Below are 15,951 nucleotides of genomic sequence, written 5' to 3' on the forward strand. Positions count from 1 at the left end.
TGTAGTTTGTTGATTTGACTTACCTTTTTCATCACAGAGGTGAGCTCCACAGGGCTTGGGTTTGTTTCATTCTGGCTGCCTCTCTCTCCTGGACACAAGTCTGTTGGCTGAAGGGATGAGCCTGTGAATGAGGGGCCCCATCAGGAACTGTGGCCATCCTTGGGCTGCTGGATCTGTGCCTACCTTCAGTGCTAGCACAGCTATGCTTTGTTTTGTTTCCTTTGTGCTTCACTCCGCTAGGTTGAGCAGCTTGAAAGTAGGAATCTTTAGCTCTGTGTCCCTTGAACAGTGGTGTGTAGTTGACTGTTGAATGAATGAGGAGAAGAAGGCTCTTGTCCACAGGCAGAGCTAGTTAGTCAGAGGACCAGATTCCCTAATTGTGTGAAGAAGCTAAGTGAAGGGGAGAAGGAATCTAGTTCCGCTCAGAACAGGAGCGTTTCCCATTCTGTCCACACGGTGGCACTGCATCCCCACTGCTGGGGCCTCTGGGTGCGGTTGTCTGCAGAGTGCTTGCTTTGTAAGAGAGACACCTTTAGGTGCCGATGCACAATTTCACTGCTTTTGCTGCCTACTAATTAAAGACCTGTGAATGCTGGGGTCCTCCAGAGGAAACTTGTATTCTCAGTCTCTTCCCTCCTTCATTGCAAACCCATTACACTCTGAGGCCTCTGGGATTGACTCAGATTTAAGAATGAGAGATTAAAAACCCACCTGCAAACTTTGTGTGTGAGAAGCTTTGTTGGTGGGCGTGCTTCTTTTTGGGGTGGCTGCTACACTGGAGGAAACCGAGATGTGCTCTTCATGTATGGAGACATTGCTTATAATGCAATTATGTTTCTCCAGAGCATATTCCTTTGGTTTCTTGTCGTAGATGCACAAGTTAACAGGTGTAGAAATAGGCCAGGGTGGTCCATTGTTCAGATAGTCCCCATTTCCCTGCTTCCAGTTTTTCTTTTCATATTTCAGTTCCACTGATATTTCCCAGCCTCTGATTGTCCTGGTTCTGTTTTCCCGGAGAGGTGTAACAGGGATGGGAAGAAAGACCTCTCACCTCATATTCTTCCTGGTGCAGGTACCTCAAAGGTAGGGTGAGGTGCTAGGCTAAGGTGGCGAGTGGGTGTGACTTCTGCCATTGTCTTTGGTCACGTACCATTCCTCTACTCTTTGTCAGCCTCCCAAGATTTTTCTTGGAATTTTATCTCTGCTGATGTCTCCTCACCAGCTCTTGTTCTTTGTGGCCTCACACTTTTTCATTCTTGTGCTTTATGTTCATGGCATGCCAGGAAGGACAGATGTGTATATTCAGTTAGTCATGATGTTCCTGTTGACTTTGGGATTTCTGCTCAGTTAGTTTCAGACAGGCCTCTGTCTTCAGGGCTTTCTGACTTAAGGTAAGGAGGTGTCTGAATGCAGGGTCATACCTACTGAGTATGGTTCCGGGCAGGTGGAGGACAGTGACCTTGTAGAACAGCAGGTTAGGTGTCTGATGGGCCTGGTTTTGTATTCCTGCTGACCAGTTATTTAACCTCTTGAGCCTTAACTGCTGCTGATTGGGCTTTAATTACTTGCCATGAGGGACTTTGTCCTTTAGGGGAATATTAGGGTAGACAGGATGCTGGTTGCTCAGTCGACAGCATGTCTTCTCAGCCCCTGGAAGCCAGGCCAGGTTGGTGCATGCCAGACTCCTGGTAGAACAGGTAGGGGGCCTAACAGAGTGCTATCAGGCTGTGACAGACAGAGGAGCGAAGCCCAGGACATCTTTTCGAGCTCACATCTCACTGATGAGAAGCCATTTAAAACATAGTGTGGATTACAATACAAAACTATCCTTTGTTTAAGAAATAAAACTGGGAGTCTTCAGAGATTTGCCTATTTAGGTTGTCGCCCTGTGCTAGATGCTTGTATGCAAAGAACAGATCCGACTGTGGACCCACCGAAGAAAAATGAGCAAGGAATGCACACTTCACTTGTAGGAGCTACAGTTAATCGAGAGCAGGTGCTCAGTAACTGAATGACTGCTGTTTAAGGTTTGGGCAGTGGTGGGGTTTCTGGGATGAGAAAATGCATCTTCTGACACTGGAGGAGCTGACGTCTACCTTGAGATGGGAATAAGTGTTGTATTAGTTCATCAATTGTGCTTAAGTGTTGAGAGTGGTTGGGTTAATTCATAAAGCCCCCTGGCTTTAAGACAACTTTGTTTCCTTTCACAGTGCTGGCCACCATTAACTTACAGTCGCAAAATGAGCTGGACTTACTAACCACATTTCTCTTAAATGCCCAGGTAAGTTTAGCCTAGGGACAGCTCCTGTCCTATTCAGCATGAATGCAATAGTTTTTACCAAGCTAAACCGAGCCCCCTCATTGGAGACCTGCAGTTCTTCGCTGTCTTCCAGTGTGCTCTGGGTTCACAGATGGGAAGAGAAAGATTGGTGGGTTCTCCAAGCCCTTTCTAGGTGACCCTCCATGCACCCAGGTTGTTGCATCCCTGGGAAGGGAGATAGATTAAAGCTGGTTTGAGGGGTTTCTGTGTAGACTGAACACGATTATATGCCTCTTGAAAACGAAACAACCAAAAGAAATTCAGGGCTCATGAATGAACTTTTCTGAACTTTCTCAGATTGGTCCCGAGGAGTTGAGGGGAGAAATACTTCCTTCCTCATACCATAATGTATCTGGCTTTAACTCATAAAACCCCCTCAGGTTCTGAGAACGGTTCTTGTCATCAGCGATACTGGAGGCTTGGTCCATTTACAGTCAGAAGGAAAGAGAAGTTCTTGACTGTATCACAGCATTTACCAGAAAGATGGGAATTTACATCTCCGAAGGAAATAGATGTGACTTGAGCAAAGCACCTCCAATCCATTCGAAGTCTGTTTCCAGAACTGAGAGGCCACATCTAGCTCATGGAGGCTGTGAACGTCCCCAGCCACTGCTCACTGCAGGCAAACATTGACCCTGGATCTAGCGTGGAGCTGCGGCAGTGTTTCATCAACCATGACAACCCAGACACTAAGGGCAATGCTTGGGGATCATTTTAGATCAGAGGCAGTGTCCTACAACATACTAAAATCACCATGGCAGTGCCAAAGCGATGTAGGATGAGAGTCACAAGTGTATGTGGTAAAACTACTACTGGTATTGGGAGAGGCAACCAGAGTGGACAGTAGGCTTCAAGGTGGAGATGGGATAGGATGTGGGACTTGACACCAGATTGACTTCTGTCAAGCAGGTCACGGGAGAAAGAATGGATACAGGGGAGTTCAGATTGAGTGACTTTCTTTTCTTCTTTCCTCCAGTATTTACTGAGTTCTTGTTCTGTGTCACTACGGTGAATAAAACCACAGAGTCTCTGTGCTCAGTGAGTTTTAACTGACTCTGAAAGAGACTTATTAAATGACCAAATAAGCCAATGAAGGTTGACAAGTAAATAATTACAAAAACAGCTCTGTAGAAGTATACCAGTGCTGCCAAAGAGAAGCACAGGGTGCCGCGAGTTTCCCCTATAGCCCACTGTGCCACAGCTGTGAACACGGGGCAAGCTACTGGCCCTTTCTGTGCTTCTCTTTCTTCTTTGATAAAGTGGGACCGATAATTGTACCTACTCATAGGGTTCTGGTGTGACGCTATAGGATAAGCACCAGACGTGAACTACAAGGTCGGCAGTTCAAACCCACCAGCTGCTTTTTGGAAATGCTATACAGGGTTGCTGTGAGTTGGAATCGACTCAATGGCACTTAACAACAACAACTCATAGGTTTATTTGAGGATTCAATGAGGTAATATTTGGAAATCACTTTGGATAGTAGCTGATATAAGTAAGTGCTTAATGGTGGCTTTTTACTTTTTTATCTTTAAGGCAATAGACACATTTTTACCATCTTAAGCTATGCTGTATTGTTGACAAAATGGCTCGACTGAAACGCCCTCAGTTTCTTGTCCTCAGTTCAAAGCTTATTGAGGTGCAAAAGATAAACTTTCCCTTAAGGAAAGGAAGTTCAATATTTCCTTGTCAAAATATTTAAATTCACAGGTTTGATATTTCCTTGAATGGACAATGACTCTGTTGAACTCTGGAATATCCAGCAACACCTCACTAGGTATTGTGTATGTGGTAGCCAGACCCAGTGATGAGGATTGTTGTGTTTGTTATACGCTGTTGAATCGGTTCACATTCATAGTTTCCCCAGTGTAGGGTTTCTAAGGAGCGGCTGATGGGTTTGAACTGTCGACCTTATGGTTTGTAGTCCAGTGCTTATCCACAGCACCACACCAGGACCCCAGTGATGTTTCTTGAGTACTTCCCAAGTGCCAGGCACTGTACAAAGTTTGTGAATTATCTCCTTTAATTCTCCCGAACTATTTCAGATGGATACCATCACTGCTGTTTACAGTCAAAGTGAACAGAAACTGAGGGTGGAAAAAGCAGCTTGCCTGCCCTACACCCAGGACTATAGCATGCTCTGACTGGTTCCAGGGCTTCATCCTAGCCACAATGTACAATGACCTAGACCACTGATGGATGCCACCTCCATGTGGCCTGACACCTTCACGTTCAGGAACCCATTCCTGGCAGTAGGGACTGCTGAGATGTGGAACTTAGAATCTACTTCCCCCATTTCTATGCCTTAAAAGTGGTATAGTATGTCCCTTTCCTTAGATGTAGACAACTTGTGCAGAAAACCAAGCCACAAGTCTTGCTAAAAAAATGATGTTTTCACCTGTGTAGGGCAGGTACTTTCTAGTAAATGGATGGTAGGCCTGCCCATTGTACTGACTCCACTCACTCGGGCTTTGCTACTCTGCCTGCAGTTACTCTCAGATTGGAAAGCTGTCACTAACAGAGAACATACTTGATACACAGTCATGGAAGGAATGAGTAAGTGTGTCTAGTACAGAAACTGAGGTACCAACATTTGAGTCCCTGTCGCTCCTACCAGGTGATCCAGTGCTTCTTGTAAACATGGCCGAGTAGGCCATGGTCTCTGTAATGTTTACGTGTCCTCGGTACGATCACATTCCAATGTCAGAATTCCAAAGTAACACTGAAGATTTATTGAATGCCCTAGTCCAGCTCTGAATCCAGATACTCTGACTGCAGAACGTGCACTGGTGCTCTGGCTCAGTTATACCCAGCCTACCAGCTAGACTGTGTAGAGGGCCCATTCGCTCTGCAGCCTTCCTGCTTTTCCAGCTCAAGGAAAGCACCACCGGAAGTATGTGTGCCCACAGCATGCTTTGCAGAGACTGGCTGATCCTGGACATGGTATTGTCCTTTCTTGGCTTAATCCAGAAAGCAAATCAAAGTGGGGAAAAAATTTACAGAGTAGGTAGTGAAGTCTAATAAAGACTTAATTGGGCAGATAGCAATGCAAGAGTAAAGGCACATTAAGTAATTAAGATCTTCTACACCAGGAACCCTGGTAGTGTAGTGATTACGCATTGGACTGCTAACCACAAGGTCAACAGTTCAAATCTACCGCCTGGAGAAAGATGAGGCTTTCTGCTCTTATACAGATTTACAGTCTCAGAAACCTTATGCAGGGTCACTATGAGTTGGAACCAACTTCACGGCACATAACCACCACCACCACCATCATACCAACTCTAGTAGCTTTCTCTACACTACACCAGGAGGAGAGGAAGCCATGCTGGGACCAGTAGCTGCATATGCAAGTGACCCTCGTCTCTGCTCTGCTTTCAGTGGCCTCTGTGACAGGGGTGTGTGTTCAGGGAAAAGCTGGGGGACAGAATCCTGACACCTCCTCCAGAAAGGGCCTTGTCTGCCTGAATAACTTCTCATTTTGTGCTCAGGGAGTTCAGCCCAAGATGGTGATGGAGTACTGGACAGGCTGGTTTGACTCCTGGGGTGGTCCTCATAACATCTTGGATTCTTCTGGTGAGTGCTCGGTAGTACTGTATCTAGAATGCATGTGGCCTAAGAAGTAAGAGGATGTTCCAAAGAACCTGCTCTTGGATGGAAATTAGATGTAGCATACAAGGCTCTTGGGTTATTTGTGTGCAGTAGTCCGCTCTTGACATTCCATTCATTTGTATTAGCATTTGAAGTGAATTATAAATAGAACTTTTAAATTGCTTTAGTACATTTTTGCAATTAGAAACATAACACATGTCTATTGCATACATTCATAAAATACAGAAAAATAAATAAATGAAACTACCAGAACCTTGAGAAAACAGTATATGCTCACAGGAGGCTTTCTGTGTATCCTGTCTACAACGCTGCATTCATATGCAGATAGAGACAGACACTGCATACTTGAGTATTTGGAGCCTGCTTGTGCCACTCAATAAAGGATTATGTCCGTTTTCTAAACTCTTAACTATAGATTTGCATCATTATTTTAAAGAATTCAAAGAACTCCATGGTATTGATGACTGTGCTGTAGTTATGAGCTCCCCTTCTAATTGATGGAACCCTTCCATTGCTTTCGATACTTTGTTTAGTTTTGTTGGCTTGTTAACATAAACACCATTTCAGTGATCACCCTGGAGTATCCAGTTCTGCCTACTTGTTATAGTACTTCCCTATGAATAGTTCTTAGAAATAGAAATCGCTAAATCAATGCTATTCTAATAATTACATTGCCCTTCAGAAAGACTGAAGCAATTTTTACTCACCAATTTTGAAAGCAAGTACCCATTTCTCATAGATCATCAACATTTGAGTATTAAACTTATTTTTAATATTTTCCAATTTGGTAGGTTCTGGCCTAGTTGTAGTTCTTTGATTGCGGTTGTTGTTAAGTGTTGATGAGTTGGTTCTGGCTCATAACAACCCTTTAGGATTTCCGAGGAGCGGCTGGTGAGTTTGAACCTGCAACCTTGTGGTTCAAACCAACCTTGTGGTCCAGTGCTTATCCTACAGTGCCACACCAGGACTCGTTTCTTTGATTAGTGAGGATTGAAAAACCCACAAAGATTTGATGCCTCAGAAACCCTTTTCAGGTCACTAGGAGTAGGAACTGGCTTAACAGCAACAACATTATTTCTCTTTCTGATTTCTTCACATCAGTAGTTATTTTTCAATAAAGGTAGGGTTGAAGGAGTTGTCAGAATGAGACAAGGGAGCTTCAGAATGTCACTGGAAAGATTCCATTAGCTGTTAATCCCATTTTTCCATGAACTTTTTGAAGCCCCTTTTTATTTATTATTGTAAAATCTCTGTTGTGCTTTCCTAGGTGATGGGCACATTGGGAAGCCCCCAGGATAGAGGCCCTCCCTCCAAAGCACAGTTAGTGGGGAGTTGACTGTGATTTCAGAATCAACTGGGAGGCTGCAGCCCTGGGGGGGTCATGATTCTGGGGGCTGCTTCTCTTCCTCCTCTCCTAGTCTGTGATCGGGGTTTTAGTGGACGCTGAAGAACAGATTGACACATTTGATTTGGGGGAGTGACTGGGAAGTAGGAGAGTCCTACATGAACTCTGACTCCTCTGCACACCCCTTTATTTCTCTCGTGCAGAAGTCTTAAAAACAGTGTCTGCCATCATCGATGCTGGTGCCTCTATCAATCTCTACATGTTCCACGGAGGGACCAACTTTGGCTTCATCAATGGAGCCATGCATTTTAATGAATACAAGTCCGACGTCACCAGCTATGGCAAGTACTTAGAACCTCCCCTACCCGGCCACCCCAACGCTTGTGTGTCTAGAGCTGGCAATGAGGAGTCTTTCAGAAATGCCTTCTGGTCCTTTCATTTATTTGTCTATAAAGCATCAGAAGGAGCCCTGGTGGCACAGTGGTTTAAGTGCTCAGCTACTAACCAGAAGATCTGGTCTATGAACCCACCAGCCACTCCAAAGGAGAAAGAGGTAGCAGCCTTCTTCCGTATAGATTACTGTCTTGGAAACCCTATGGGGACAGTTCTTGCCTGTCCCTTAGGGTTGTAAGAGCTGGAATTGACTTGATGGCACACAACAATATATAGCACGCAAGGAGGTGCAGGTTTCTCTAGATGATCCTTTCTAGACATCCAAAGAGAGCGGTAGGAATCCCATGCCGGCTTGTACATCTGTGAGCTGACCCCTGCTGCAGAGAGACCTCTGAGAGGAAGGAGAGGAGGCACAGCTAGAGCTGTGGGGGCAGTTTAGGGGAAGCTTAGGTAAGGGCAACCTTTTTTCCTTACTTGGGCTCTTGAGATGGAGTGACCTGGGCCTCTATGTGGTAGAAAAGATACCTGCGACTAGAAATCAGGGTCATACTGTGATCTCAGACAGAGACCCCTCCTATTTTTAGTGTTCTGACTAAGCATCTCTTGTCTCCAGAGTTGTTGATGGGGTCCCAGTGCACTACCCCAGCCCCTCTTTTCTCTTCTTGCTGCTGCAGGAGCTGTCTAGGGGGTATGAGTGACCAGAGATGGCTCCCTGGTGTTTTGCAGACTATGATGCGGTTTTGACAGAGGCCGGGGATTACACAGCCAAGTACTTCAAGCTTCGAGACTTTTTTGCCTCCTTCTCAGGTACCCAGAAAACTGCCAGTTCTGGTACCAGCTTAGGTCTTTGCTTTAGCTATGAGACCCTAAAACAGTTATTTCCTGCCTATTGTTCCTCAACCCCAGTGGATTTGTGTGTGTGTGTGGGGGGGGGTGGTCCTAGAATGGGGTAAGAAAGTCTGAAACAAGAAATCCTTAATACAGTTTGCAAACTGCTAGCTTCCCCTTTCTGTTTTATAGTTATTGAGACTACCAGGGGTATACAGAAGTCCCTCCTTATTCCAGCTCTCCAGGAGTGCCTTCCTCAGCATGCTCTGAGAAAAGAGGCTTATTCTTATTAGCTCTTAAAGAGTATATAAAGCTCTTAAAGAATATACAGGTGTCTTTGCTTATTGGCTCTTAAAGAGTATATAGGCTGGGGGTTGGGGCGGTTGGGGGAAGCAGTAGCTGTTTTGGGTCCTTTTGGGATGGGCTTGTGGTCTGTTTGTGTTTCAGGTGCCCCACTTCCCCTGCCTCCTAAACTTTCTCCCAAGACTGCATATGACCCGTTGATGCCAGCCTTCTACCTGTCCCTGTGGGATGTCCTGAAGTACATGGGGGAGGTGAGTGCTGCCTTTTAGGGGCAAGGGTAGTCATGAGGTGGGTGAGCAGAGAAAGGAAAGGTAGACTGAAACAAGACAGCCCACCAGAGAGGTGATGTGGGGGAGGAGGAAATCTAGTTCTTGATAGCTTTGTGTCTGTTCTCTGGCTTTAGAACTCACAGCAGAGGACAAATTTATGCTAGAGAACAAGTGGGAAGTAAAAAGAGAAGTTGAAGAAAACATGGGCATCACAGCAGACCTTTCCCTTCTCCGGTGTAAGGCTGAGGCTGTTGTCTGGGACAGATTAGGGGATGGGGAGGCAAGGACAGGCTGCTCCCCTGGGATTCATGCCTCCATTTGTGAAAGGGTGTGTCCTGTAACCCACTTAGAAGGGCTGTGTGCGTAAATGACAGTGATTGAAGACTTCATCCCACTATTTAGTGGTCTGTGTCCTTTGTTCTCCCAACTCTGGAGATCTGTAGGTTTAGTATAATGAGAAGTCAAATCAGAATTCTTGAGGTAGTCAGATGGATTGACTCCACATGTGAAGTTCATAGGTTTGTATAATGAGTTGGGAAAATAGAAGAAATGGGAGACGTGTTAGCTCACGCCATTGTTCTTCCTACTCCCTGCACTCCCCAGAAAAGCTCCAGGTAAGACTGCTGGTTTCCTTCTCCTCAGGCTGGCCATGTTTCTTTTATGCATAGCCAATCCAGTCTGAAACTCCAGTCAACATGGAGAACCTGCCAGTAAATGATGGGAATGGACAGTCCTTTGGATATACTCTGTACGAGACCACCATTTCCTCACCTGGTGTCCTCAGTGGTCTTGTGCGTGACCGGGGACAGGTAGGAATGCTTTTGCTTAGTTCCTGTGACCTTTTTAGTGATCTGCCCTGAAACAAGCCTTGACTCTGCCCTCAGTATCTGACCAGGGAGCGCCCATAAATTGCTGTACCAGCATGTCTAAGTGGCCCTTCGCTGTCAGCCGTGCGGCCCTTTCAGTTTGACTCGTATGTTCTGTGGCCAGCCAAGCCCCTCCCCGATGAATGCACATCCAATGTTGACGTCTTCCTGTGTTTAGCAAAGATCCTCCCTTCCTATCTTCCCCTTCCTACTGACCTGTGGATGTTTTCTGTGTTTCTTTTTGGCAGGTGTTTGTGAATACAGTATCCATAGGGTACTTGGACTATAACAAGAAAAAGATCGATATCCCCTTGCTCCAGGTTTGTTATCCTAGGGAGTTGGATAATGTCTACACCAGCTGCTTTCCACTGGGTCAGGTGGCCAATTGGAGTAAGGTGGAATGATGGAGCAAGTTTGGTGGGAGTCAAAGAGGAAGACTTAGAAGACAGGAGGCTCTTTAACCACAGGTTGCAGAGTGGAAAGAGGGCCAGAATGTTGCTTTCTGCTCAACTGAACTCTTTCACACCCATCCTCAGAGCTTGGGGGAGAACTGGGATACCACAAAAGAAGCCCTGAGTAGTAGATTTTGGCTGGGTAATCAGGCAATCATCATGGGCCACTATGTTCCTGGCAGGGTTATACTGTGCTGAGGATCTTGGTGGAGAATCGTGGGCGTGTCAACTACGGGGACAACATCAATGACCAACGCAAAGGTGGGTTATAGTGCATGTTGGGAGAAAAGCAGCCAGTACTAGTACACAGTATATGTGTGGGTATCTCTTCTCTAAATTAGCCCACTAGCAAGCTATGGAGGCCTGTTGGATTGAATTGGCATCACAGTGGTCCGTTGGAGTTAGGTGAAGTCTGAAACGCCCCCTTAGAGCTAGGTGGTGACAGACAGGTGCATTGGACTCAGGTAGGGTTGGGTTGACCCATTCTTGAAGGCAGTTTGCAAGCCAGAGAAGCTCCTCTGAGCTTTGATCACGGCCCCTCACTGTGTTAGCTCTCATATTCATGACGGTCACACAGGGACAATGAGCCGTTCTCTCTGGTTCTTCGTGGGTTGCAGTCTGCTTTATCAAGGGCTGTTTGTGGGTGGTAAGGAAGGGAATTTCCAGGTATCTAAGAGAAAAGCATGGGACTTCTGCCTTCTTGGACTACCACACTGAATTTTTTCTTGATCTGTTTAGGGAAGCCCACAGGTGATTCTATTTGCGGGGGTGTGGAGGAGGCAAGACGTACAAGAAATAAAATGCTCTTTGGATGGCATGCCTCTAGAAATAACCCATCATTCATGTTCTTTCCTCTTCTTTTTATGTGTCTATCAAAGTGTGGGTGAGGTCAGAGAAGTTGGAAAAAGCATACGTAGACAAAATAAGACACACTGTAGCAAGGAAAACTGAGGACCACCCAGTTTCCTTTCTAATGGAAGAGCCTTGTACATCTCTTTGGTGAAAATTCCACCAACATCTAAGAAGAGTCTCGATAACAGAGTCTTTTGGTCACCTGCGAAGAAAGCAGGTGGCCCAGTTGTCAGAACTTCCTAGGTTTTGGGGTCTCGACCTGTCCAGAGGGCCTCACAGTGGTTACCAATACTGCTCAGACTCCCCTAATAATTCCTCAGCCCTCAGCAGGTTCCCTCTTCAGGCCTAGCTCTATGCCCTTGGTTTTTCTGGAAGTTGGAAGGGACTCCCAGAATGACGCTTGGTCCAAGTCTCTGTGTGGACCCTCACTGGAATTCTGATCCTTGGATTGTAGTGACAGATGTCCTTTCCAAAAGTAGTGTGGCCTCTGTCACACAGGTTCCTATAATTTCAGAGCATCTTCAGGCCCCATAAATCCAGATTTCTTCTTTGGTATCTCAGTGCCTCCACGGTCAAGAGAATCATTTTGATCAAGATGATTATGGGATATTCTGTGGGCCTGACCTAGCTGACCATTTCCCAAGGCATTATTAATTAACTGCACCTCAAGTGTGTTGGAGCACAGTGAGTCTAAACAGTAAGCATTGTCCTGCGAACCACAAGGTTGGTGGTTCAAGTCCACCAGCTGCTCTGCTAGAGAAAGATGAAGCTTGCTGTTCCCATAAAGATTTATAGCCTCAGAAACCCTACACAGGGGTACTATGAGCTGGAACTAACTTGACAACACTTAATAAGTATGGTCACTTCCTCAGAAGTTGATACCCAAGTAATCTTGCCATCTGCTCTCAGTTTAAATGCTTTTTAAAAGTTTCTTTGATCCTAGGTCATGTAGAAGATCTCTAGCTGAGTTATTAGATTTGTTTCATCTGGGATGTTGCCTGAACAGACGTTGGAAGCGGGCCAGACTCCTGTGATCTCTTGGACATCTACCTTTTTGGCCTTGTTCCACTCTGAACGGGAATGCTCAGTCCTCCACAGGGAGATTCCCTCCAGAGTCCAAAGACTGCTCTCACTCTCCTGACATTGCCCTAGAGGTGTTCTAGCTCTGTCACTGCCCTCTCTTCCCACCATCTATGACAGAAAGTCCTAAGCCTGGCAAATATTGGTATTAATCATTCTCAAACCCTTTGACATTTTTAGAAAAGATAGGATGCCAAGTGAAGAGCTTTTTAGGCAATATGTTGTTGTTGTTATGTGCCGTGGAGTCAGTTCCGACTCATAGCGACTCTGTACAGGGTTTCCGAGGCTGTAAATCTTTACAGGTAAATCTTTAAGGGAGCAGAAAGCCTCATCTTTCTCCTGCGGAAAAGCTGATAGTTTCAAACTACTGACTGTGAGATTAGCAGCCTGATTCATAACCACCACACTACCAGAGTTCCTGTAATACTCCAGGAAAATTCCCGCCAAGTTTTCCATGCATTGCCCTGGTTGTAGATGACCAATGCCTGACCTTTGGCTTTCCTTATACTCTCTTGCCTTGTTACCACAGGTTTAATTGGAGACCTCTATCTAGATGGTTCTCCCCTGAAAAAATTCAAAATCTACAGCCTGGATATGAAAAAGAGTTTCTTTCAGAGGTGAGTAGCTGCATGGGCCAGAGTGTGGCTCATAGGGGAAATGCATGGGAAACCAGAAAAGCCCCTAGAGACCTCCACATCCCCAGTTGTGTGAACAGACCAGAGAACCAAGGTGACTTTGCCAAGGTGAGGCCATCAGCAGTGCTTTCATACTGGAGTACTGTCCATGATACCACCTGTCATTGTCCCTGTGCTCTGGCTGGCTACAGAAATGGGGCTCAAGTAGATTCAGAACTGGAGCCAGAATTGAAAGAGTACATTGCTTCCTTTTGTGCCCCTATTCCACCTTAGGTTCAGCATCAACAAATGGAGCGCTATCCCAGAAACACCTACGTTCCCGGCTTTCTTCTTGAGTGGCTTGTCAGTTGGCCCCGACCCATCTGACACCTTTCTGAAGCTAGAGGTTTGTAAGCCACCCTTCCCTGCCCAGGCTCTCCCATCTCCCACACAAGCTCTCTGAACTAAAAGTCCCTGTGTTTGGCCTTGACTGACATGCTCAATAGTGTCGGTGCTAGGGACCTTCCTGTCCCTGTACTACCCTCTCTGAAAATGGGTCTCCCAGGGTGGGAAGAACTCCATGCAGAACACCTGGCGCATGGGGTGGCTGTTTCTCAGGGTACAGATACTACTTCTAGTTTGGTTGTGGGCACCATGCCTCAGGGGCTTGAGGTTAATGGGAACAAGAGGTAGGTGAACTCCACCATTAGCCTTATGAGTGTCAAAGCCTCACTCCCCGTGGTGCTGTACAAATGTGAGAAGGGTGTGTGCCCCAAGGCATACTGTTTCTGCCTTCCTGTGTGCCTTTATACTTGGGGACTGTCATGGTTGACTAATGTCCTCTTTACTCTGCCCAAAGGGCTGGGAAAAGGGGGTTGTATTCATCAATGGCCAAAACCTTGGAAGATACTGGAACATTGGACCTCAGGAGACCCTCTACCTTCCAGGTACCTGGTTGGACCCAGGTCTCAACCAGGTGAGCATGCATCCAGCCTACGTCCCTTTGCCCATGATGCCCAGGCCAACTTTCTCATAGACACAGAAGAGAAAACTGAAGGCTGGCAGATGTGACTCAGTGGCCCCAGAATATGTTGTTAACAGCCTCACCTTTTGGCTCCCAAGTCAGGAAGGGAGACTGTAGCTATCCTGGGCATAGGAATATGTTTCTAAACATGAGGCTTCAGCTTCTTTTGGATTGGTGTTTGTGGGCAAAACCTAAGTTGGAAGCTTGCTCCATATGGTCCCTTCTCATACGTGCTTCATGGGTTTCAGAATGTATCTCTGCACCCTTTTGTTGCTGTCTTTAAAAACTAGGTTAGGGCAGGTGAGTGGGCAGCTGCACCAGCTCTTTCTCCATCTGTTTCCCAGCCCGTTCCTTCCAGCCCAGCTTCCCAGCCCTTCTCTTTAACACCTGCAGCCTAAGGCTCCCTAGAGCCACCGACCTGGTGACTTTTTCACTTTGCTTTGTCAAGACAGCTCATCTGCCTTCTTACCCCAATCGTGCTTTCTTTCCCAGGTCGTTGTGTTCGAGGAGAAGGTAGCAGGTCCAATGATACAGTCCATGGAAATGCCCTACCTGGGCAGGAACAAGTACCTTAACTGACGGCCCCTGCCATCCTCCTGCTGTTCAGAGGGTGGAGGGCTGCTCTTTCACACCCTTCCATGCAGACTAACACCCTCACGTAGCATCCTCAAATCTGAGCAGCTCCACGTTGATCTGCTGCCTCTACTCCGGACCTCACACCTTGGAGGACTGAAGAAAATGAGTGTGAAGGCAAGGGGTGGTGGTTTGCAGTGGTACCTGCCCTAACCCCTCATCTTCTGGGTGAAGGCAGAATAATGTCCTTCTGGGCCTGGGGCCTTGAATTTGATCATATGTGGTGAAGGCCTGAGCCCACAGAAAGGGCACGGACATGAGATGGGCAGGAGCTCCTGGGTCAGGAAGTGACAGTTAGCACAGCTAACTGGGCTTCACTACCCCTCTGATGGCCACTTTTTAGGCATTAGGCCATCTGTAGAGGATAGGTGAGGGGTGGTATCATACCTATGCTGTTTCTTCTTCACAACCTCCTCCTCCTTCCCTGGGTTCAGGAGGACACCTTATTTAAGAAACCCACGTGGTGTCTCCTCCTTACTCCCACTCTGATTGATCTGACAGGAGGATAAACCAAAGCCCCCAAGAAACAGAAATACCCAACCTCTTATTTTCCTGATTAGAGTCTTTTCAGCTTTGATTACTAAGAATAATAGAAACAAACTGAGAAGGAAATATAGATGCTAACAGGAATGACTCCCCCTATTCCTCATATTTGAGTCCCCAGGACACTCAGCTGGCATTGGGCGGGGAACCTCCCTGGGAATGTTGGGTTAGTGATGGCATCCAGGACCAATGAGGCCTCTGTCTCCCTCTTCTACCTCCTGTAACCAATCAGCTTCTCCATAATTGTCTCCATGTTCGAAGTGTGAGGTGCTCCTTCTGGGGATCAGGTTCAAAGAGTTGGTGCAGGTTCTTTGTTCTTAATTGCAATAAAGTAATAGAGTTAACCAAAGCCTCATTGGTAATGTGGCTCTGATTTCATCTATGCACTGTTAGCCAAAGGAGAAGGCATTTGGACCAGACAGACATTTAGCCCCTAATGTTGTATCCAGAAACAAACTACCCAGTTATCGGATGAGTCATTCTCTTGGTTTATGATGGCTTCAAGTCCCCTGATAATGTTATTGTGGTTTGGAGGTACCCAGGGGCAGAAGAGGTCAGGCACAAATTCATTCTAAGCATTGGGGATCAGGGGGACAGGAGCCGGTAGGACAGCGAAGAACTGAGTCAGGTCCAGTAAGTGAATTTTTTCTGCACATACACTGACTTCTACTACCCAAACAAATGATCTTCAGTTCTAATGTAAATCCATTGACACACCTAGCCCAGGCCTATGCCCACAGTAGCTCAGTAAAAGATCGGCAGGGGATAGAGTGGGTCATATCATCAGCAGAGGTCCCAGAAGCTGCACCCTTGTGTT

General features: G+C 46.4%; 1 protein-coding gene across 1 annotated transcript in view; it reads left to right on the forward strand.

Annotated features, from left to right (window-relative positions):
* The window catches only part of GLB1L2 (galactosidase, beta 1-like 2), a 48,524-nt gene extending 33,987 nt beyond the window's left edge, over window positions 1–14,537 (forward strand). Inside the window, exons 8-19 of the mRNA XM_006871018.1 lie at window positions 2,211–2,281; window positions 5,812–5,896; window positions 7,481–7,618; window positions 8,397–8,477; window positions 8,946–9,052; window positions 9,739–9,879; window positions 10,185–10,256; window positions 10,571–10,649; window positions 12,850–12,937; window positions 13,229–13,340; window positions 13,794–13,910; window positions 14,451–14,537. Of these exons, the coding sequence (XP_006871080.1) occupies window positions 2,211–2,281; window positions 5,812–5,896; window positions 7,481–7,618; window positions 8,397–8,477; window positions 8,946–9,052; window positions 9,739–9,879; window positions 10,185–10,256; window positions 10,571–10,649; window positions 12,850–12,937; window positions 13,229–13,340; window positions 13,794–13,910; window positions 14,451–14,537 (1,178 nt within the window). The remainder of the gene's footprint in view (window positions 1–2,210; window positions 2,282–5,811; window positions 5,897–7,480; window positions 7,619–8,396; window positions 8,478–8,945; window positions 9,053–9,738; window positions 9,880–10,184; window positions 10,257–10,570; window positions 10,650–12,849; window positions 12,938–13,228; window positions 13,341–13,793; window positions 13,911–14,450) is intronic.
* Window positions 14,538–15,951: the final 1,414 nt, after the last annotated feature.

Source organism: Chrysochloris asiatica, unplaced genomic scaffold (assembly GCF_000296735.1).
Source record: "Chrysochloris asiatica unplaced genomic scaffold, ChrAsi1.0 scaffold00158, whole genome shotgun sequence".
In the NCBI taxonomy this organism is placed as follows: domain Eukaryota; kingdom Metazoa; phylum Chordata; class Mammalia; order Afrosoricida; family Chrysochloridae; genus Chrysochloris; species Chrysochloris asiatica.